This window comes from Bufo bufo, chromosome 4 (genome assembly GCF_905171765.1).
Source record: "Bufo bufo chromosome 4, aBufBuf1.1, whole genome shotgun sequence".
Taxonomy (NCBI): Eukaryota; Metazoa; Chordata; class Amphibia; order Anura; family Bufonidae; genus Bufo; species Bufo bufo.
Window position 1 is genome coordinate 284,775,791 of NC_053392.1, and position 23,413 is coordinate 284,799,203.

A 23,413-nucleotide genomic window follows, 5' to 3' on the forward strand; every position below is an offset into this window, starting at 1 on the left:
CCTGTGTACCAGGAGGTTTGAGAAGCATTGTGGCCATCTTGGATGGCAGAAGGGATGAAAAGGAGATGAAAAGGAAGGCACCAGTTAAAGGAGCACTCCTACAAAAAATATTTATTCTCTGACCTGCAAAAAAGGTACATGATGTAATCTGTAGCGAATGTAAGCTTCTCTCAAGTGACTGTATTTGTGAGTTATAACCTCCCTTCTGATCCTCAGCTGTGTCATCTGACCAACTCTCTGATCTCCAACTGACACAGGACAGGAGAAGTCAGTTACTTCTCTATTAATTCCTATGAGACTAACATTGAGGCTCCCATAGGAATACATAGAGAAAGTGACTTCTTGTCCACACATAAGATGCGGTGTTATTTGGAAAGTCTGATTGCTGGCCACATGACACGGCTGAGGATCAGAAGGGAGGGGATAACTCAATAACTCCTAAATACAGACACTGGTAAGAAGATTACATTCCCTACATATTACATTATATACCTTTCTAACAGGTCAGAGAATACATTTTTTGCGGCAGTTCTTTAGTGTTCTCTTTGTTACCATGTTAATGTGATTTTTTTTAATTTTTTTTTTATTATTTTTATTTTTTTCCCCCTGAACCATAGTGTCACATTAAGGTGGTCATAAACATTAGATAGAAGCAGGTTGATCACTGAACCAACAAATCATCAGGAAAGTAACCTATACAAACGCAGTACAACATATTTTAGTCCATACTGCCCATACATGTTCAATGAGGTGAAGGAAGAAGATCTTTCTGGGAATGTTTTTCACATAAAGACTAGAGATTATCAGGTGAAAATTCTAACCATGTGGATGACTTCCTTCCAGATAATGATGGTCTGTGATTAGTCAGCTAAGATCATCATTCATTGTTAAATTTCACCCGATGAACAATCGTTTTGATCTCAGACTAATGTGTATGGCCACCTTTAGGGCGTATTTGTCCTACTTATCTAATTATCTGAAGTATTAGTCACACCATATTTCTCCATCATCTACATCAGAGATTTTTGGTCTCTTTTTCAGTTACAGTGCTTTTTTTTTGCAGATATGTGCATTGTGTATCTAATGCTCTGCTTCAGTCAGACTTTTAGGCACAAAAACTTGTTTTTATACTTTTTTTTTTTTTTTTTTTTAGATTGTTACGCCTTTCTGCAAAATTGCATGACAGCACTGTGCTGCGTGAGACTGTCATAATTTGCCTGATGTCTGCTTTCTGAACGTATATGGTTAGGGAGTACCTTATATATTTTTTATGATTTTAGCTTTTTTTCTGTGTAAATACTGTAAAACTATTTGTAGAACCCCCTCAGTGAACTATGTCCACCTTAGCAACCATTTTTTTTTATTGTAACAATACATTGATCTGCATAGCTGCTTCGTTATTCATTTACAATGAAATAATCTTACAAGGGTTGGTAAAACTATTTGTAGAACCCCCTCAGTGAACCATGTCCACCTTTGCAACCATTTTTTTTTAATTGTAACAATACATTGATTTGCATAGCTGCTTTGTTATTCATTTACAATGAAATAATCTTACAAGAGTTGGCCCAAAAAAAATATTTATCACCTATCCGAATGGATGATATTTATGATCCCTGGGGGTCTGACTCATGGCAGCACCTTCGATTAAGAGAACAGGGGTCCCATTTAAATAGAGTGTTGGTCATGCATTCACCCTAACAATCCATTCTATGTCAAACTGATAACATACAGCATTTGGCCATCTCCATTAGTCCAGGGACAATGAATAGAGGGCGATATCCATACTCAGCCACTGCTCCATTCAAAAAGAGGACAAGGAAATCTATTTCCCCTTCAGCAGTGGCAGTCCCAGTATTTAGAACCCCATAGATCATACATTAATCTTGTGGATAGGTTAAAATGTTTTTTGGAGGCCAACAGGCACACCTGTTATTAACACTTTCCCGACCAGCACTGTACTAGCATGGAGCCTGAGCGGTGTGGGCACCATACCCGGGGGTGCCTGCTGTTCATGTCTGCGACTGGTGATAATGCTGATCGCGGAATTTAACACTTCAGATGCTGTGGTCAAACCTGACAGATTGTATTATCGGAAGTGCACGCTTCCAGTGTGTATATGTATATATATATATATATATATATATATATAAGTTTTTAAAAGTCAAAACATTTAAAAAAATATATATATAAAAATTCATATACCCATGTAAATAAAAATACATGGGCATCACCACGTGCGAAAACGTCCATACTATAAATATGGCAAAACTGAAATAAAAAATGAAAAAATGGCCGATTCAACGATTTTGGACGCTTCATTTCCCACAAGAAAATTAAATAAAAAGTCGTACACACAAAAAGTACAACTTGTCCCGCAAAAAAACAAGACCTAATATGGCTATGTGAACGGAAAAATAAAAAAAGTTATGGCTCTGGGAAGGCAGGGAGTGCAAAACAAACGCAAAAATGAAAAATCCTCCAGGGTAGTAAAGGTTAAGAGTAAATCCCATTCCTAGCAGCAGTAAAGTATATGAGAGAACTGATATATACTGCCTGATTTTATATAACATTTTTTGTACACTTTAAAAAATGGTAGCAGTTTCCTTACCGTGGAATTATGAGGTACGATGGGTGGAAGTGAATGGTCGGGGCACACATTGGCACTTCTGTTTACGTGTTCACTAGATGTTGAGTTTACCATATCCACCAGTGAGACGCTTAAATTGACCCGTAGTGCATACAACATGAAGAAGCCAAGCAACGCCATCACTGCCAGGTTGTAACGAGCAGAGCAACACACAGGCACTGAAACACAGAGAGACATCTTTCATGTGGACAGTCATTCTGTAGGCAGCAGAAGAGCACAATTTCCAGCTCAAGACCTTTACTGCTTTGTTTACTTAGCAGGCTAATTGTTCTTTCTGTGTACATAGTGCACGCCAGGCAGCCGGAAACACGGATGTAACTGACGGTCTATGACATCAAGAGGCATTAGTAAAATATTCATGAAAGCAAGAAGTGGATTTCCGTACACATTGATTACCCATATAGAGGACATGCTATATGTGGAAGCTATGCTACACACTAGATTCCGGACAGGCGCATTTATCACCTATCCACTGGATGCTAGATTGGAGGGGATCTGACTGCTGGGACCCCCACCAATTGTCAGAACAGGGGACCACATTTCCCCCAGCTACAAGACCATAGATAATAGGAGTTTGAATAGAGCAGCAGTCGAGCATGCTTTATGCTGTTCGGTTGAAATGCTATGGTACTAAGTGCTTATGAACGGATTTTCTTTCCGTGTCTGTTCTGTTTTTTTTTGCAGACCGTATGAGGAACCATTCATTTTAATGGATCTTGGAAAAAAAAAAAAAAAAGAAGTTACTCCGTGTGCATTCCATTTACATATGTCCGTCCCGCAAAGAAATAGAACATGTCCTATTGTCCGTATTACAGCCAAAGATAGTACTGTTCTATTAGGGGCCAGCTGTTCCATTTTGCAAAATACGGAATGCACAGACTTCATCCGTATTTTTTGCATATCGCAAAATACATACGGTCGTGTGCATGAGCCCTGACCGAAACAATCAAAAATCATGAAAAAAATAATTATTTTCCTTTTTTTCCCCCTATTTTAGCTTCATTGGCAGAAAAAAAAAAAAGTCTTTTGGAACACAAAATTACTAAACCAAATCAGATTGATTAGAATTTTACAGAAACAGAAGTGGAATTGGTTGGGGCGACACCAAAGTCGGCCATGTATGTAAGAAGAAATGGCATAACGTCAGTAAAGATTGGTATCCACACTGTGTCCCTCTGAGATCTATATTTTAAAATTAAATACACAAACAAATAATAGCACTTGGCACTTTAAAAATAAAAACCATTTATCAGCAGAGGCTGAAAAATCACTGAACTGTCTGGTCATTACGGGATCCAGCTCTTTTACATCAGCAATGTTCTACAGTTGCCATCTGGACCACAATATCTGGGGGACTTGAAAGAAAAGCCAGAGTGAGGCGTTTAAAAAAAGTGTACATCGCAATATAAATCCTAGTGGTTTTGCCCAACACAACCTCACAATAGTCATAAACAGAACAATATTCAGACAGCTTGAAGCTATTGTCATCTATAGTTGCACCGTCTTCTGTGTTGTTTCTTAGGACACCTGTGGTTTGGATATAACTATGTCCTTTCATTAACAGGTAACATCAGGCAGTTGACAAGAAGTAACACAGAAGAAAGAAATGCCTTGTTCATGGTATGGAGGAGGAGGAGCTGAGCAGACTGATACATGGTTTAATGGTAAAAGATTCAGTATTGTTGGGTTCAGTAATGATAGGTTTTTGATGCATTTTTTTCTCCTCTATATTTCCTCATTCCCTTTCAACCAACTTGTCACAAAAAGCTGTGTGCGACACCACCATATAACTTGTATTTTATTTATTAAAATCTCTGCTCGTTCAGGGTTTAGGAGTCCGGTGGGCGGGCTTATCAGTGATTGACAGCTATCTCTGAATAAGCAGTCATACAGAGAAGGCTGTCAATCACTGATACGACTATTCAGGTATGGATTTGCTTCTACTCTAGCCACAGCGGGGGTCTTAATAGCCCTTATATCTGGTGGTGGATCCGCCGAAGTTATAGAGAGGCGCCAGCCCCTACAGAACTTCAGGTTATCCAGCACCAGTCTAAATGTAAGACTGCTTCCTAGCTATATTATATTCAGACCATTTTCTACAGAAAATTATGAATGAGACGAATCTGCCGGCCCGTCCCCTCCACAGCTCTTTTTTTTAGACCTGGCATGAGCGGGGGAAAAGTTGCACAAATAACCTTATATAGGCGTATTTCTCGATAGTAAATGACCTCCAAAGTATTAGCTGTGATTAGGCGAGTACTATGCATTTGTGGTTTTGAAATCTTGTCCTTAAAATGATACATTTTGAAGTGATCAAAAGATTCTTGTATGATCCTAGCGAACGCAGTATGAATGTCTGTATTGTTCCACATGGGTGATAATCAGACATTGTAGATAAATGTTGCCCAACAAGTCATATTCTGTGTATACTGGTGATGCTGACAAGGCTGAGAACATTTGGAAAATGAGCTGGGCTTGCTTCAGTAGAATCAGTTATGCTGCGGCCTAGGGGGCATTATAAACACTACAATTATTTCAGGTAATTTATAGGAATAAAATCATTACTAGAACATAAAGTAAATACTATATATTAGGAAACATGCTCATTATATATGCATATATTTATATAGATTTAATTAAAAGCAAAAAACACAAAAAGGGGAAATATATTATACCTGGCATTTCTTATGCCAGTCTTAAAGGGGTTTTCCCATCTCAGACAATGGGGGCATATCGCTAGGATATGATGTGTGCGGGTCCCACCTCTGGGACCCACACCTACACTGAGCACGGAGTGGGGAAGGTGGTGGTCAGAGGACCCCAGAAAACCCACAGCCAAGCGCTCTCCCTATAGGATTTACCGGGAGCGCACCACGCTTGCACAGCCACCGCTCCCATTCATTTCTATGGGGCTGACGGAAATAGCCAAACCAGCGCTCGGCTATTTTTGCCAGCCCCACAGAAATGAACGGAGGGTGGCTGCGCATGCGCAGTGCGCCCTCCACAATCTTCAGGGGTCAGTAATCGATGGAGAAATCAATTGAGTGTGCATGCGCACTCCACAACTTTCGGACCTTCATTCTCAGTATAGGTGCGGGTCCCAGAGGTGGGAACCACACCTACCAGGCAATGGGGGCATATCCTCAGAGCAGAAGGGGGTCTGTAAAGTAGCTCAATGCAGAGAGCATCTCACAGATATATTTTTACTGCTCTCTCCAGCCTCTACCTAGTTACCTCGTCAACAGTCCAGAATGGTCAAAACTGCTGACAAAATCCCTTTTAAATTGATGTCTATGCACAAGGGCTCCAGGCTACAAAAAAACAAACAAACAAAAAAAACTTTGGCTCCCATTCTAAAAAAATAAAATCTGCAAAATAATATTTTTGGTCGCATTGGTAAACATAGTCCCAATCTGGATCCCCGAGCATTCTCATCTTGGACACTGGGCAATATGCCCCCATTGTCTGATATGTGTGAATCCCACCTCTGGGACCTGCACCTATCCTTAGAATGGACCCTGTAAAGTGACGGAGGGCGCATCGTGCAGGCACAGCCACCCTCAATTCATTTTTATGGGACTACCAAAATAGCTGAGAACTGGCTTGGCTATTTCCCCAAGTCCCATAGAAGTGGATCGGGAGGTGGCCATGCTTGTGCGCCTTCTATTCATTTCAATGGGACTTCCGAAAAATAGCCAAGTGCACTGCTTGGCTATTTTCAGCACTCCCATAGGAATGCATATAGAGGGTGGCTAGGCGGTAAGCCCTCCGTTACTTTGCGGACTACATTTTATCAGACATATCCTAGAAATATGCCCCCAGTGTCCAAGATGGGACAACCCCTTTAATAGTGCAAACCTTATTTACAGGGCAGTTGTATGCTATGGGGGAGATTTACCAAACTGGTATAAAGTAGAACTAGCTTAATTGCCCATAGCAGCCAATCAGATTCCACCTTTCATTTTCCAAAGGAGCTGTGAAAAATGAAAAGGTGGAATCTGATTGGTTGCCATGGGCAACTAAGAAAGTTCTTCTTTACACCAGTTTGATAAACGACCCCCTATATACCTATACTAGTGGTCTCAAACCTGTGGCTCTCCAGCTCCAAAAAGAACTGGAGAGTCACAGGTTGCAGACCATTGCACTAAACAATGCAGTAAAACTAATAAAAAAAACTGCAAAAATTATTAAAATAGATAAAATGTTTTCTTACTTTCTCAGTTCTTGCAGACACGGGCATCCAACAAAGCATCTGGTTCTTGAATACTTCAGCGGATTCACTCTGCTAGTTTATACTTGGCAATGGGCTGGAAATGACTGATAATTGAAGTGGGAGGCCTGCAGATCTGGTTTTTCTTGAAGCATAATTAAATATAAAAGTGTGTTTGTTTATGGACTTTGAAGTGTGGGAGGTACAGACGAAAGACCTGCATTTAATGTTTCTTCATATATGAATGAAGAAGAGTCATTATAATGGCCTTAAGTACCGTATCTTTAGCTCCATGAGACGCATTTTTTTCCCCCAAAAGCGCTTCCATTAGTACCAGAGGACCGGGTAGCGGTGAAGGCTCTGTACTCACCGCTTCCTGGTCCTCGGCTGTGAACAGTGTGAGGGCGCGCTGTGACCTGATGCTGTGGGCACCAGGTCACAGCAGGAAGAAGACAGAGCGCGCTGGAGGTGAGAAGCTGCGGCGTCCAGGAGCCGTAGAGGTAAGTGGGTTTTTTATTTTATTTGCTCTGTGGCTGGGGGCATAATAAATGGCATGGGGGCTCATTACTGGCATGGTGGCTAATTGGGGCTCAAATGGCATGGGGGCTGATCTGAGGTCTTACTTGGGTCTTATTAACATTGGGGGTCTGATTGGGGCTGTCAGATGAGGTCTGATTAACATTGGGGGTCTGATTGCTGGCCTGATCTCAGATATAATGAAAAAAAAAAATTCTTATTGTCCTCCTCTAAAAGCTAGGTGCGTCTTATGGGCGGGTGTGTCTTATAGGGTGAAAAATATGGTAAATGAGTGACGTGGTAACAAGCTACAGGTAAAATGCTCATTGTAAGAGTATATTCACAGGTAGGTTTGGCACAGAATCCACTTGCAGAACTTCCTCACTGATTTCACACCATGGAAAAAAGAAGAAGTGTCCTGTCCATTCTTGACATGGATTCTGTGTCCAGAATTCCCACTGAAAATGGTCAGGTATGAAAATCCACGCCAAAACTGCACCAAAAAAAACAAACCAAAAAAAACTATATTCCGCATTTTGCGTATGGGAACGTCCGGCCCCTAATACAACAGTCCTATCCTTGTCCATAATGTGGACAATAACGTTGTTCGATTTTGTTTGGCGGAACGGCAAGGAATGCACATAGTCATTTCCAATTTTTGCAGCCCCACTGAAGTGAATATGGGATAAAACTGCATATGGGCCGCAAAAAACAAAACAAAAAAAACGGAACGGTGCATGGGCCCTTGGAAAGGGTTCAGAGGCGGATGATCAGATTATTTAATTTTTATGGAAGAGGTCTGAAAAATCAGGCTTGTTCTTTGAAAAAAGATGCCTTACAGGCGATGCCATTTACTTGTTTCGAAATATGTGTTTGAGATCAATGCAACAAACTGGCTCAGGGTCTATTTGTTCCTAGGACTTCACAAAGGACCAGGAGGCATTCCATGACTCCATTAATTGTGGAGGAAGGGTGAGCCAGACATCAGTATTAGAAAAGGTTCTTTACAGTTACAGTAGTCAAACCAACCTTTTACTTGCATATTGAGTGATACTGGACACATCACCAAGGCTCTAAGAGCAATCTGACTACAGAAAAAAATCTACTGTAATTGGCTCCTGGGTTACCAAAGATGAGGCCTATTGCACACAAACGTTGTGCATCCATTCCGTGCATTGGCAGGGACGGATCGAGACCCATTCAACTTGAATGGGTCAGTGATCCATCCGCACCGAAAAATTAGAACAAGTTCTATTTTTTTAGCGGTGCGGAGGCACGGACAGAAAGACCGCGGAAGTACTCCGTAGTGCTTCAGATCCGTGCTTCTGTTCCACATCTCTGTAATTGCGGACCCATTCAATGATGCGGAGTGCAGACGGGTTAGTGCCCCTGTATTGCGGACCCGCCGTAATACGGCCACACAGCGTTCGTGTGCAAGAGGCCTTACACATGGATGCCCGTTAACACCAGCATTACAAGTACTGCAGAGTCAATCATCGGGGTTGCTGTGTAGCTGTAAATTTAATAAAAGTCCAAATTGCTGATGAATTTCCTTTTGAAAAGTAAAGGTAAGTTCTCCCATAGAGCGTAGCATTGCATGGGGCCAAAAAGCATGTGCTACGTGCAGCCTTATTCCACATGTGTCAGTAAGCTACATTTAGATAAGTGACGCTGGTCATACACATTAGATAAACGTCAGCTGAACCAGCCAACCATCCATTGTGTATGGCAGCCATTATGTACATACCCAATAGCAGATGTAAGCGAAGATAAACATCAGTCATTGGATTTCTGCTCGATCTCTTTCTTCTCAGGCAGGTAAGTCTGCTGGAGAAGTATCTAGAGCAGCTTTGTCCCCTCTCTCTGTTCAGAACACATGCATGCTTGGCCAAGTGAGCAGTTGAGAGAGATAGTAAAGAGCCACAGGCCGAATAGCTATGTATGAGTGGTCTGATTATCACCTGATCTACAAAATCACAGGATTCATATTTATTTTTCCTCATAAGACCAAAAAAAGCTAGGATTACAGTTGTAGTTAATTGTATTTGCTCATGACGCAAGAAGCCAGTGACATCTTGGAGACATTGCAGGCAGTCATTGCCTTCAAAAGCCTAAATGTAATTATCAACAAGTGATCGTGCATCTATAATACTACGACATCAGAAAATGTGGAAGCCATATGGTTATAATACACGTCAATTAAAATGTTCCACTGACATGTCCGTAATAATGTCTGTATAAGTCAAATTATGACGTCAGGACCAGATTGTGCTCCATGGCCTCCGATCTTCTCTTCCTGAAGAAGTTACACGGTCGCAGATCACTGCTGAAGGAGGTTCCTTCTTCTGCACCAACCACGGTCATGCAGTGCTCCTTTATTAACAATGGGGTTCTTAAGCAGCTGCAGTATTATAATGTACATATGTATGTAATGTTCTCTGTCCCTGCTGAATACACCTCAGATGCTGAAAGTCTTCTTTATGAAAAGGAGACATCATATACACCAATGAGGGATAGAAACATAGAATGTGTCGGCAGATAAGAACCATTTGGCCCATCTAGTCTGCCCAATATACTGAATACTATGGATAGCCCCTGGCCCTATCTTATATGAAGGATGGCCTTATGCCTATCCCATGCATGCTTAAACTCCTTCACTGTATTTGCAGCTACCACTTCTGCAGGAAGGCTATTCCATGTATCCACTACTCTCTCAGTAAAGTAATACTTCCTTATATTACTTTTAAACCTTTGCCCCTCTAATTTAAAACTGTGTCCTCTTGTGGTAGTTTTTCTTCTTTTAAATATGCTCTCCTCCTTTACCGAGTTGATTCCCTTTATGTATTTAAAAGTTTCTATCATATCCCCTCTGTCTCTTCTTGATTCTCTTCTGGTTCTGCAGTGGCTGAGGCATGTCTCAGAAGGACCATGTATCCACGACTAGAAATTGTGAGGTGCAGAGATCTGGGACCTGTATGCCTCTGTATGGTCATGGAGATTCTTTTATTCTCATCATTTACAGAATTGGGTACATTAAAGGGGTATATGGCTAGGATATGCCCCCATAGTCTGATAGGTGAGGGTCCCACCACTGGGACCCGCACCTATACTAAGACAGGAGGCCCGAAAGTTGTGGAGGGCACACTGCGCATGCGCAGCCGCCCTCCATTCATTTCTATGGCCCCATAGAAATGAATGCGAGCGGTGGACGAGCAAGCGTGGTAGTATGGGGACAGCGCTTGGTGGTGGCCGGACCTGGTGAAACCCAAGGTATTCTGGCCACCACCTTCCCTGCTCCATTCTCAATGTAGATGCGGGTCCCAGAGGTGTCTCAGATAGGAATACCACTTTAACCCATGTGTAATCAGACACATATATTACATAATATATAGTATAAGTGCATACTATACTTTTTAACTATATACCTCATTTTCTTGTTTACATGAATCAGATGACAAAAAGGTGTGCTCCTTCCAGAAATAGCGCCCCTGTTGTCAACAGTCTGTGTTTGGTACTGCAGCTCAACCTCATTCAGGTGACACAGCCTATGGACATAAGTGGTGCTGTTTCCCTTCTTCCTAACCAAATAAAGCCCCTGTATGGTATGTTCAAATTTCTGTAACTGAAAATCAGTTCCACCGATCTGAATGGGGTTGCTTTGCCAGCAAGTACATTGATTTCTGTAAGCCCGTTCAGATGAATAGGACAGATGCAGAAATTTCTGCAACAAATTTGCCCTGTGTGAATATACCCTTTCCCAAATGGGGAGATATTCCATTTTTGCAGATTCACTCCCTGCCTTCCTGAAGCCATAACTTATTTTTATTTATTTTTTGCTCACATGGGAGCCGTATGAGGGCTTTTCTGTGGGACAAGTTGCACTTTCTAATGGCATTATTTAATACTGCATACAATGTACCGGGAAGTTGGAAAAATGTTCCAAATGAGGTGGAACTGGAAAAGAAAAACTTTTTTATGGGTTTTGTTTTATGGTGTTCACTATGTGATAAAACTGACCTGTTACCTTTATTCTCTGGGTCAGGACAATTACAAAGATACTATGTTTATATAGTTTTTCTTGTGTTTTTAATACTGAAAAAAAAATATTATATTTTCTTTTCAGGCGCCCATAACTTTTTTTTTATAGTTATGTCTACATAGTTGTGTGAGGGCTTATTTTTCCGAGATGATCTGTAGATTTTACTATCACTTTTTAATGTATTGCAGTACAATACATTACTGATTATGTCAGACAGGGATACGCAGCATTATCAATCATTATAATGTCATGAGATCCCATTACAAGAGCAGAGTCCAGGATGGGAAGCGTGTTTCCCGCAAACAACTCGCCCCTTTGAAACTAGCCTTAATCCATATACAAATGAGCAGCACCAAGCCACCCTGTGCACCTTTGCTCATCTGAGATGACTTTGCAGGAACCTGGCCCTGTGCCAGGCTCACAATGTTCTTAACTGCTCATTTACATATGGATTAAAAGTACTTTTCCTCCAGAATGCAACAACGGATCACTAACTGAGAGTTATCATTACATTTACCTGAGCCAGCCCTGCAAGGCATTTTGCCTGGTTTAACAGTCAATTTCCTGATGATAGATTCCCTTTAAATAAAAACTTCGGCAGCAGCAATAAATGTCAAAAGAACAAAAAATAATAATAATAATAATATAATAATAATGTATAATCATCCCTTTTCTCCCCTGCTGTTTCCAGCATTGTGTTCCAGTCCCTCCCACCAGTGTTTTCCTAGCTGCAGCGATGACATCCCATACACCCCACCTCGGCGCTGCAGCCAGGAAGAGGATGTCAGCATTGCAGGTCCAGAGCTTGATGCTGGAAGCGGAGAGCATAAACCCCTGACATATACAACTATATACCACAGACGTACATAAATCCCTCAATATACAATGGCCTCCTTATACAATATTTTCAACATAAAATGGTCTTCTCTGGGCCATCGTAGGTTTAAACTAGACAACATACAATGTCTCAGACTTAGAGCCTACCATTTCACTGGTGAAACACCTTTATTGGTTGTCTAGTTGCTCCTCTGCAGTACTACATGTTCTAGACTGCCCCCTGTCTGTGCCAGGATGAGCTACTCCTCTAGCCATCAGGTGAGCGGCGGCTTCATTTTATTTTTTCTGGTACATGTATGTATTATGCAACACCCTGAAGAATCTTCTGCCCTCAGCATAGAAAGTGATCTACAGCTTCCAGCAGCTATTCCTGACTGTTAGGCCTCATGCACACGACCGTTGTGTGCACCCGTGGCCGTTGTGCCGTTTTCCGTTTTTTTTCGCGGACCCATTGACTTTCAATGGGTCCGTGGAAAAATCGGAAAATGCACCGTTTTGCAGCCGCATCCGTGATCCGTGTTTCCTGGCCGTGAAAAAAATATGACCTGTCCTATTTTTTTCACGGCCAACGGTTCACGGACCCATTCAAGTCAATGGGTCCGTGAAAGAACACGGATGCACACAAGATTGGCATCCGTATCCGTGATCCGTGGCCGTAGTTTAGTTTTTATACAGACGGATCCGAAGATCCGTCTGCATAAAGCTTTTTCAAAGCTGAGTTTTCACTTCGTGAAAACTCAGAACCGACAGTATATTCTAACACAGAAGCGTTCCCATGGTGATGGGGACGCTTCTAGTTAGAATACACTACAAACTGTGTACAAGACTGCCCCCTGCTGCCTGGCAGCACCCGATCTCTTACAGGGGGCCGTGATCAGCACAATTAACCCCTTCAGGTGCGGCACCTGAAAGGGTTAATTGTACTATCATATCCCCCTGTAAGAGATCAGGGCTGCCAGGCAGCAGGGGGCAGACCCTCCCCCCCCTCCCCAGTTTGAATATCATTGGTGGCCAGGGGGGCCCCCCCCCCTCCCTCTATTGTAATAATTCGTTGGTGGCACAGTGTGCGCCCCCCCCCTCCCTCCCTCCATTGTAATAATTCGTTGGTGGCACAGTGTGCGCCCCCCCCCTTCCTCCCTCTATTGTAATAAATCGTTGGTGGCACAGTGTGCGCCCCCCATTGCCCCCCCCCTCCCTCTATAGCATTAACAACGTTGGTGGCCAGTGTGCGGCCTCCCATCTCCCCCCCCCCCATCATTGGTGGCAGCGGAGTTCCGATCGGAGTCCCAGTTTAATCGCTGGGGCTCCGATCGGTAACCATGGCAACCAGGACGCTACTACAGTCCTCGTTGCCATGGTTACTTAGCAATAGTACAATAGTTGAAGAGTCATACTTACCTGCTGCTGCGATGTTCGTGTCCGGCCGGGAGCTCCACCTACTGGTAAGTGACAGTGACAGGTCTGTGCGGCACATTGCTAAATGAACCGTCACTTACCAGTAGGAGGAGCTCCCGGCCGGACACGAACATCACAGCTCCCAGGTAAGTATGAATCTTGTACTATTGCTAGTAACCCGCTGCCACCAATGATCGGGGGGGGGGCGCAAGATGGGAGGCCGCACACTGGCCACCAATGTTGTTAATGCTATAGAGGGAGGGGGGCCAATAATTGCCACCAACGATTTATTACAATAGAGGGAGGAAGGGGGGGGGGGGCGCACACTGTGCCACCAACGAATTATTACAATAGAGGGAGGAAGGGGGGGGCAGGGGGGGGCACACTGTGCCACCAACGAATTATTACAATAGAGGGAGGAAGGGGGGGGGGCGCACACTGTGCCACCAACGATTTATTACAATGGAGGGAGGAAGGGGGGGGGGGGGGCCGCACTGGCCACCAATGATATTCAAACTGGGGGGGGGGGGGGGGGGGTCTGCCCCCTGCTGCCTGGCAGCCCTGATCTCTTACAGGGGGATATGATAGTACAATTAACCCCTTCAGGTGCGGCACCTGAGGGGTTAATTGTGCTGATCACGGCCCCCTGTAAGAGATCGGATGCTGCTAGGCAGCAGGGGGCAGTCATGTACACAGTTTGTAGTATATTCTAACTAGAAGCGTCCCCATCACCATGGGAACGCCTCTGTGTTAGAATATACTGTCGGAAATGAGGTTTCACGATCTAACTCATATCCGACAGTATATTCTAACATAGAGGCGTTCCCATGGTGATGGGGACGCTTCAAGTTAAAATATACCATCGGATTGGAGAAAACTCCGATCTGATGGTATAAAAGGGACTCCGGACTTTACATTGAAAGTCAATGGGGACGGATCCGTTTGAAATGGCACCATATTGTGTCAACGTCAAACGGATCCGTCCCCATTGACTTGCATTGTAATTCAGGACGGATCCGTTTGGCTCCGCACGGCCAGGCGGACACCAAAATGACTTTTTTTTACATGTCCGTGGATCCGCCAAAAATCAAGGAAGACCCACGGACGAAAAAACGGTCACGGATCACGGACCTACGGACCCTGTTTTTGCGGACCGTGAAAAAAAACGTTCGTGTGCATGAGGCCTTATACGTAAGGATTTGCTTTATCTGTCTTGGTTATCTGCCTATTTTTTTTAAACCTTCACATTTTCTTATTTTGGGATGACATTTTTGGCCTTTGGAAGCAATCACAGAGAGTTATGGACTCAAGTTACAATGGTTGTCTTGGAACCAATTAATATTGTAACTTGAGGGACCAGTCTTGGTGTTAATTCACATACAATGGAAAGTTCATATAACACAAGTCACCTTGCTGGCAGTTCTGCCTCCAGTAGTCCACAGCAGGCTTTAGGGGTCCTGTTTCCCCAGCATGCGGCTCTCAGCCCTCCAGTACGGCACAAAGCCTCAGATCCCAAAAACAGAGAGACATCTCTGCTGAGCCCAGCTGCCTATTTAAGGACAGCCAGGTGCTGCCAAAACCTGGACTGGCACTTAAACTCCGGTCCGGTATTTGACCTCACATGCTGGCAGGAAAATACCTGCCTTGCCAGACACAACCCCTCACTGTGTCACATATATATATATATATATATATATATATATATATATATATATATATATATATCTCATGGTATATTTTTTTCTTTGTTTTGTGGTGGCCAACTGCAGATCCTACAAAAAAAAAAAAAAAAAAAAGTACTGATGCATACTTGCCGAGGATCCCAACAGAATGCCCATTCAGAACCTATAGGAGCCTATAGGCCCATTCAGCATATGTGCCAGAATTATACAAACACACCAAATATTGTGTGAACATACCCTAACATGTCCCTGTCCTTCTGATAACCATTTATGGCTAAACATGATTGTTTCTGCACTAAAGTATTAAAGTGTATAAGAATACTCCTAAGAGATCTGTGAGAAGTTTAGTGATAGACTACAGGAATGCAAACCTCAAAAATTGGGCCACGTACGGGAATACTCAATATTCCACAGAACTTCAGAACTGTGAGCATCACAATTGTCCGAGATCCTAGCTACAAGATCAAACTTTTATTTTGGTGCAGGGAGGGTTTTTAGGAGCTGGACCCTCCAGGGAACCTTGCTTTATAGAAAGGCTTGTCCATTGTGCATCTATAGAATGTGCTCTGGTGTACTGCATGCGATTTTCAATGCCATCTTATGGATATTGAGGTCAAAGTTTGTACTGTAGCAAGCAAAAGCTCAGACTATTATTTCAGGCACCTCAGTCCCCAGCATGCCCGATTATTTAATTTGTACTGTAAATTAAAGAGAATAAACTTCTCTTCTTTCCCCAAAAACTTGATGTAAACTCCTCCAAACTTTTATAATTCTGGTGGTTACGAAAGTGCTACAAACAGACTGGCTACATACTATTCCTCTGACTACGGATGTTTTCCACCTATTCCAGCAGAAGTATGATCTGAATACACTTCTTCCTGCTGGAACAAACTGTATTTGTCATGGATTGCTTACTCATTAAAACCTTTTTACGCAAGAGAACACTTTGCTCCGTGTTCTTAAAGGCCTGCTGCCATCGAGGTGGTCATGAAATCTATGAAGATATTCAGTAGAGATGACATATTTCAGATATGTTTTTCAGTATGGATTTGACTGTAAACAGCCATCATTAAAAGGAGTATTCCCATCTTCCACATTTATGGCATATACACAGGATATTGTCATAAATGTCTGATAGCGGACTAACACAAGAGAATCACTGTAGCTTGAGAGATGCAAGCACACAGAGTACCTCCTCATACTAGGCCATTTTCCAGGACTACCATTCACTTGTATGGAAGTTCCAGAAACCCACATCCTACTTGGCTGTTTCCTCAGTCCCAAACCTCCTCTGGCCATTGCATCCAGGCTGGACAGGGTGGGTAAGTGGCACAATCTAGAGATGGGTATCGATCACAGAGGTCCCACATATGGTATATCATGGGCATATGCCACAAATGTCTGAAATCAGTACAGCCCTTTAACCGCTTGCTGACTGCCCATAGACTATGTCCAGGCAGCCGGCATATTTCTAAAATGATGTTCCTGCTAATGGCACAGTGACAGCAGGGCTCCCCATAGAGAAGGTAGGGATGTTTTTTGTTTTTTTAATCATTAAACTGAACAGAAAAAAAATAAAAAAAGTTATTGCTTTGAAACACACAACCTCTAAAAAAGAAAAATGCAACTGGTCAATGGAGTGTGTGAGTGGGGGTGGGGCACTTTTGAACTGGTGAATAATAATGTATAGGAGAATAATAATGGTCCGATTTCTTGGCCAGTTTTCTAGATGATACACATATACACTGCATTCGGAAGGTCTTTATACCCTTCTGCTTTTTTCACATTTTTGTTATGTTGGCCTTGTGCAAATTAAAACAAAAACATGTTTTAAACAGAACTTTAGAATTTTTAGCAAATTTATTAAAAAGGAAAAACCAAAATTTCACATGGAGATAATAGTATTCAGACCCATTGCCATGACTAGGGATGTGCGAATCAACTTCGGATGAAACTTGGAACCGAACCAGAGTTCAGGAAATGTTTTTTTTTACAGTACAAAACATCTGAGCCAATACATTCTAATACTGTACAGAGCGCTCGCTCCGTACAGTATTGAAACAAAGTTTTATGCAAATCGACTACGGATGTTTCATCTGAAGTCGATTCGCTCATCCCTAGCCATGACATTTGAAATTTAGCTCTGGGGGGGGCCTCCCATTTCTCTGGATCATTAATGAGATGTTTATACCCCTTGAGTGGAGTCCACCCCTGTCTATATAAGGTCTGACAGCTGACAATGCATATTGGAGCAAAGCCATGAGGAAGAAATAACTGCCTGTAGAGATTAGAGACAGGATTGTGTGGAGGCACAGATTTGGAAAAGGGTATAAAAAAAATTCTGCTGCACACAAAGTTCTTTAAGGGGTTTTCCGAGATTTTGACACCGATGATCTATACACAGGATAGGTCATCAGTATCTGATCGGTGGGGGTCCGACACCTGGGACCCCCACCAATCAGCTGTTTGAGAAGGCACTGGCACTCCTGTAAGAGCTGCGGCCTTCTCTGTGCTCACCAAGCACAGTGTTGTATACTGTATAGTGGTGGTGCTTGGCATAGCACTCAGCCCCATTGAAGAGACACCCAGGACCGCCGCCGATCAGCTGTTAGAGAAGGCAGTGGTGCTCGCAGTAGTGCCACTGCCTTCTTTCAGCTTTTCCTAGGCCATTGACGATACACACTCATTGATCACATGGCCTAGGCCCAGCACAGCCTCGTTCAAGCGAATGGAGTTGAGTGCGATACCACTATACATTGTACAGCGCTGTGCTTGGTGAGCACGGAGAAGGACACAGCGCTCACAGGAGCGCCGGTGCCTCTCAGACAGCTAATCAGCGGGGCTCCGGGGGGCAGACCCCCACCGATCAGATACTGATAAACTATCCTGAGGATAGGTCATCAGTATCAAAATCTCTGAAAACCCCTTTAAAAGCACAGTAGCCTACATAATTCTTAAATGGAAGCATATTGGAACAACCAGGACTCTTCCTAGAGCTGAAGCCCCACCAAATTAAGTAATCGGTGAGATGGGTCTTAGTAAGAGAAGAACCCAATGGTCACTCTGGCTGAGCTCCAAAGATTCTGTGTGCAGATGGCAGAAACTTCCAGAAGGTCAATCATCACTGCAGCATTCCACCAATCTGGTCTTTATGGCAGAGTGACCAGAAAGAAGCCTCTCCTCAGTATAAAAGACACATGAAAGTTTGTAAAAAACAACAAAAAAAAAAACAAACAACAACACCTAAAGGACTCAAAGGACTCTCAGACTGGGAAACAAGATTTTCTAGTCTGATGAAACCAATACTGAACTTTACGGCTTCAATTCTAAGCGTCATGTTTGGAGAAAACCAGGCACTGCCCAATATCGTCCCTAAAGTGAAACATGGTGGTGGCGGCATCATGCTGTAAGTGTTTTTTTAGCGGGTGCGACAGTGAGACTGGTCAGGGTTGAGGGAAAGCCGATTGCAGCAAAGTAGCCTGACTTGAACTCAATCGAACATATTTAGAGAGACCTCAAAATGGCTGTCTACCAACGGTCCTCATCCAACCTGACAAGACTTGAGAAGATCTGCAGAAAAACTCCAAATCCTAGGGGTGCAAACCTTGTGGCATCGTACCCAAGAGACTGGAGGCTGTAATCGCTGCCAAAGGTGCTTCGACTAAGCCCTGAGTAAAGGGTCTGAATACTTATGTCAATGCAAGATTTTAGTTTTTCCTTTTCAATAAATTAGCAAAGATTTCAAACATTCTGTTTTCACTTGGTCATTATGGGGTATTGAGCGTAGAACGAGGGGGAATGTATTTATTTTTATTTAAGCACAAGGCCGCAACAAAACAAAAAGTGAAAGGATCTGAAGACTTTATACGCAGTGGGGCAGTATGTCAAATGTACTTGACATAAAAATATGCCAATGTGTTTTGAAACCCCCGCAATATACAGTAGTTTAAAGAGGAGATAAAATAACAACATAGGACACCTTAGAACACAGCATTGTTCCATTCAATGTACGACAACTGCCGCTTACCATCCTCTTTTTCAATGAGGCATGTGTCTACACTTTTTGATCCTGTCCAAGAAGTTCTGACAAGGGTAAGGCCCCTTGCAGACAAGCGTGTCCGGATGCGTTGCGCGCAAACCCGCGCGAGTAGGTAGGTAGGTATGTGATTGCAGTCAGTTTTGACTGCAATTGCGTTCCGTTTTAATCGCGCGGGTGCAGTGTTTTTGCACGCGTGTGATAAAAAAAAAACTGACTGTGGTACCCAGACCCGAACTTCTTTACAGAAGTTCAGGTTTGGGTTAGGTGTTGTGTAGATTGTATTATTTTCCCTTATAACATGGTTATAAGTGAAAATAATAGCATTCTGAATACAGAATGCTAAGTAAAATAGGGCTGGAGGGGTTAAAAAAATAAAATAAAATTATTTAACTCCCCTTAATCCACTTGTTCGTGCAGCCGGCATCTCTTCTGTCTTCATCTGTGAGGAAAAGGACCTTTGATAACATCACTACGCGTATCACATGGTCCATCTCCATGGTGATGGACCATGTGATGCGCGTAGTGATGTCATCAAAAGGTCCTTTTCCTCACAGATGAAGACAGAAGAGATGCCGGCTGCACGAACAAGTGGATTAAGGGGAGTTAAATAATTTTTATTTATTTTTTTTAACCCCTCCAGCCCTATTTTACTTAGCATTCTGTATTCAGAATGCTATTATTTTCCCTTATAACCAGGTCCCTATCCCGATCGTCTCCTAGCAACCGTGTGTGAAAATCGCACTGCATCCGCTTGCTATTTTTTACGCAGCCCCATTCACTTCTATGGGGCCTGCGTTGTGTGAAAAACGCACAAAATAGAGCTTGCTGCGATTTTCACGCAACGCACAAGTGATGCGTGAAAATAACCGCTCATGTGCACAGCCCCATAGAAATGAATGGGTCCGGATTCAGTGCGGGTGCAATGTGTTCACCTCACGCATTGCACCCGCGCGGAAAACTCGCCCGTGTGAAAGGGGCCCAATTGTCGCAGTAAGTTGACAATTTATTCATATACGTCCATGAGGAATAACAGAGGGATCACACAAAGCAGAGCTCTAAAAAAAATAAAAATAAAAATGCCCCAGCATTGGTTCCTCATGGAGAGTACATGTAGTTACTAAAACGTATCCTGGCATTTGTGCTAAACTTTGCCACATCTCCTTGTAGACAAATTGATGAAACAAAAAGGGAAAAGACTATCCCACTGCGTCCTGCCAACCCTTGGAAAGTGTTAACCCTGAAATACACCAATAGACGATATAACGTCATAGAAAAGTGTCTATCCCTGCACCAGCCTGAGCCCCTGTGATAAATCTGCTGCAGGTCTAGACAGCCCATCTAAAGGCTATTTTACATGGGTCAGAGATCGGAGCAATTATCAGGAAACTGAATCGTACGAATGCTTGCTCCTGATAATTGCCCTTTGTAAATGTGTGGCTGATGAACAAGCAAACATTCATTCATCAAGTGATCACATCTTTTATGCAGTGCATAAAACCAAAGCTTGTCGCCCACAAATCACCCAGTGTAGATGGCGGTGTGAATTTGTACAGAGTAGATGAGTGCTGCAATGATTAGGCAGTTATGGGGAACGTTTGAGTCATTCCCCATAACTGCCTGGGCATTGGCCCAAGTGAAAGGGCCTTAAAAGGGTGTGTCCAGGATTTTTTTTGCAGCCAATAACTAGCCTCACTGGTGACAAGTAGCACACAGACCGCTCAGGAGCCAAAGAGATATATATATATATATATATATAACCTCTTTAAAGGGGTTATCCAATAGAACAAATATCCCCACAATGCCCGGCCCCTCGTACACATTATACTTACCCAGCCTTGGGTGACACTAGAGAGGCTGGTCACTAGGGTTGCCACCTTTTCTTCAAGCCAAACCCGAACACTTTAGCACCTTGCGGCAATTGTTTGGTGAAGTATACACTATGCACATATTTTGTAATTAAATAACATTGTAGGTAATCACAATACATATGGAGTTAATCACAACTTTCCAAATTTTGTACTTAAAAAATACAATATTTGTGCTTTGACGGACTCTTTATATAGGAAATGTTATTGCCTATACAAAAGGAAATATATTGTATGTAATGAGTAAAAGGTAAAACTTTTTCTCCTTATAAGGCAAGAATTTGGTTACAGGGTGCCTGTAGGAAGTCGGCTGTATGCTCCCTTCGCGTTGCCAGACAGAGGGACATCTCCCTCCGACCGGAAGTTCTAATATCGGGGAAGGTATCAGAGTATTTGGGCGAGTACACGTACTCGCCCAAATACTCTGTATCGGCAGCGATATTAATATCGGTATCGGTAGTTCGGGACATCTATAGTGCAAATCCATTTCTGGGATTGATGAAGGGGACCCTGCACGGCCCCAAAAGCACTTGTCGATTGGACGACAACTATCAATAAAATGGATTTTGCACTAACATGAAATTTGCATGTCTGTATTGGACGATATGTATTATTGCACATAAAAGATGCCCCCACAAAACATGTCACTGGTTACCTGTGGCATTTTTTTTATGGGGGCATGTTTTATGTGCAATAGTAACCAGGGCCGTGCCTGCCTTTTTTAGAAGTTCAGAGGTCCAGGTGTGTGCTGATCGCCGCGCCGGCAGTGACAGCTGATCGTCCGCAGCTGACACCTCATAGCCGGCCGCTCACGGTCACCACTCGCCGCCGCTCACCGCCAGCTGTCAGGTGAGCAAGTCTGCAGTTTGAAATGAATCCTGTACCCGGGCACAGGATTAGAAACCCAGACTGTCCGGGTCATTCCCGTACGGGTGGTCACCGTCTGCTACTGGCTGCTCTCCTGATGCCGGATGTTATGATCTGCGCGGCAGAGATTCGGGTGCCGGGGAAGTATCGCCTATAGGAGGGCATTTGTACTATTGGATAACACGGTTTACATTTAGTCAGGATCAGTAAGTCTGCCCCTCCAGCATATACATTAGTGTAGAGGAACCTCTCCCCTGCGTCCATGTGTGGAGGAGATGGTACCCCAACATACAGAGTCTCCTGCCCCTACAGAAGAATGGCTCCCCAGTACTGTGACATGTACAGGACAGGTGGCTGTGACATCCCCAGCATCAGCGACATTGCTGCTGAGGGAAGTCACATGTCCAGTCAGCTGAGCCTACCTCTGGCCGGGGGGCTGCGCTGTATGCTGCCCTGCACCACATCGTCTTCTCCTAGCAGGGGGCTCCGGTCCTCCTCACTGTCACTCCCCCACGTCCTCATGGTGCAGCTCTGCAGACATCCACAGCTCAGCCCTTCGCCGGGTCCCGCGCCGGAAACCCCATGTCTGAGTCAGCAGCCTGAAAACACCGGAGACTCCTCCTAGTGTCTGCTGCTCCCTCCTTCCGGGCCACTTCCTCAGCAACGCGGTGAACTGGGCTGAGAGCAAAGCGCTGAGTGCGCGATACACACGGCGCATCCCCGGGTGACACACGTATAGGCTATAGAGGAGGAAGGTGCAGTACCGACGTCACACGCAGGCCCTCTAGAGGCGCTGCTGTGTAATGACAGCCCTGTTCGGAAATCAAGAATAGCGGAAATGATCAGCCTTGGGGAAGTTTTCAGGCTGCGTATTGTGTTTAGTAGAAAAAAATAATTCTTTGGGGGTGCCTTCACATAGTACTTTTCTGAGCTTTACCCAGAAGCATACTAGGAGCCTGAAGTGCCCCTGGAGAAAACTAAAAGTGGCCCCATGTTGAAGGCAACAGTGGGTGGGGCCAATACTAGAAGGCGGAGCCAGCAATACCATTATGTGGCGCAAAATACCACCCCAGCAGATCCAAATACCACACAGTCCACAGTCCCTCACTAAATGATGCCCAGCAGCACACAAAACTTCCCCAGAAAATGCCCCTCTGTCCTCCTCCTCCAGTTGCCTCAGGATGGCCATACAGTTGAATTCAGGAGACAAGAGGCCACCTGCAGCCACCAGGTACTTAAAGGGGTTCTGCAGTTTGTTTAAACTGATGATCTATCCTCTATGTTTGAGAAGGCAGTGGCGCTCCAGCAGCACC

General features: G+C 43.6%; 1 protein-coding gene across 2 annotated transcripts in view; it reads right to left on the reverse strand.

Moving 5' to 3' along the window:
* SLC17A5 (solute carrier family 17 member 5) overlaps positions 1-22,820 on the reverse strand; it is a 54,519-nt gene extending 31,699 nt beyond the window's left edge. The window contains exons 1-2 of one of the 2 annotated variants that reach the window (XM_040428649.1): positions 22,523-22,820; positions 2,612-2,808 (exon numbers count right to left, since the gene is read on the reverse strand). In XM_040428649.1, coding sequence (XP_040284583.1) covers positions 2,612-2,808; positions 22,523-22,622 — 297 coding nt within the window. In that variant the 5' untranslated portion in view covers positions 22,623-22,820. Of the gene's footprint in view, positions 1-2,611; positions 2,809-6,863; positions 6,995-22,522 lie in introns of those variants that run through there. The other variant, XM_040428651.1, reaches the window with a different exon arrangement.
* Positions 22,821-23,413: the final 593 nt, after the last annotated feature.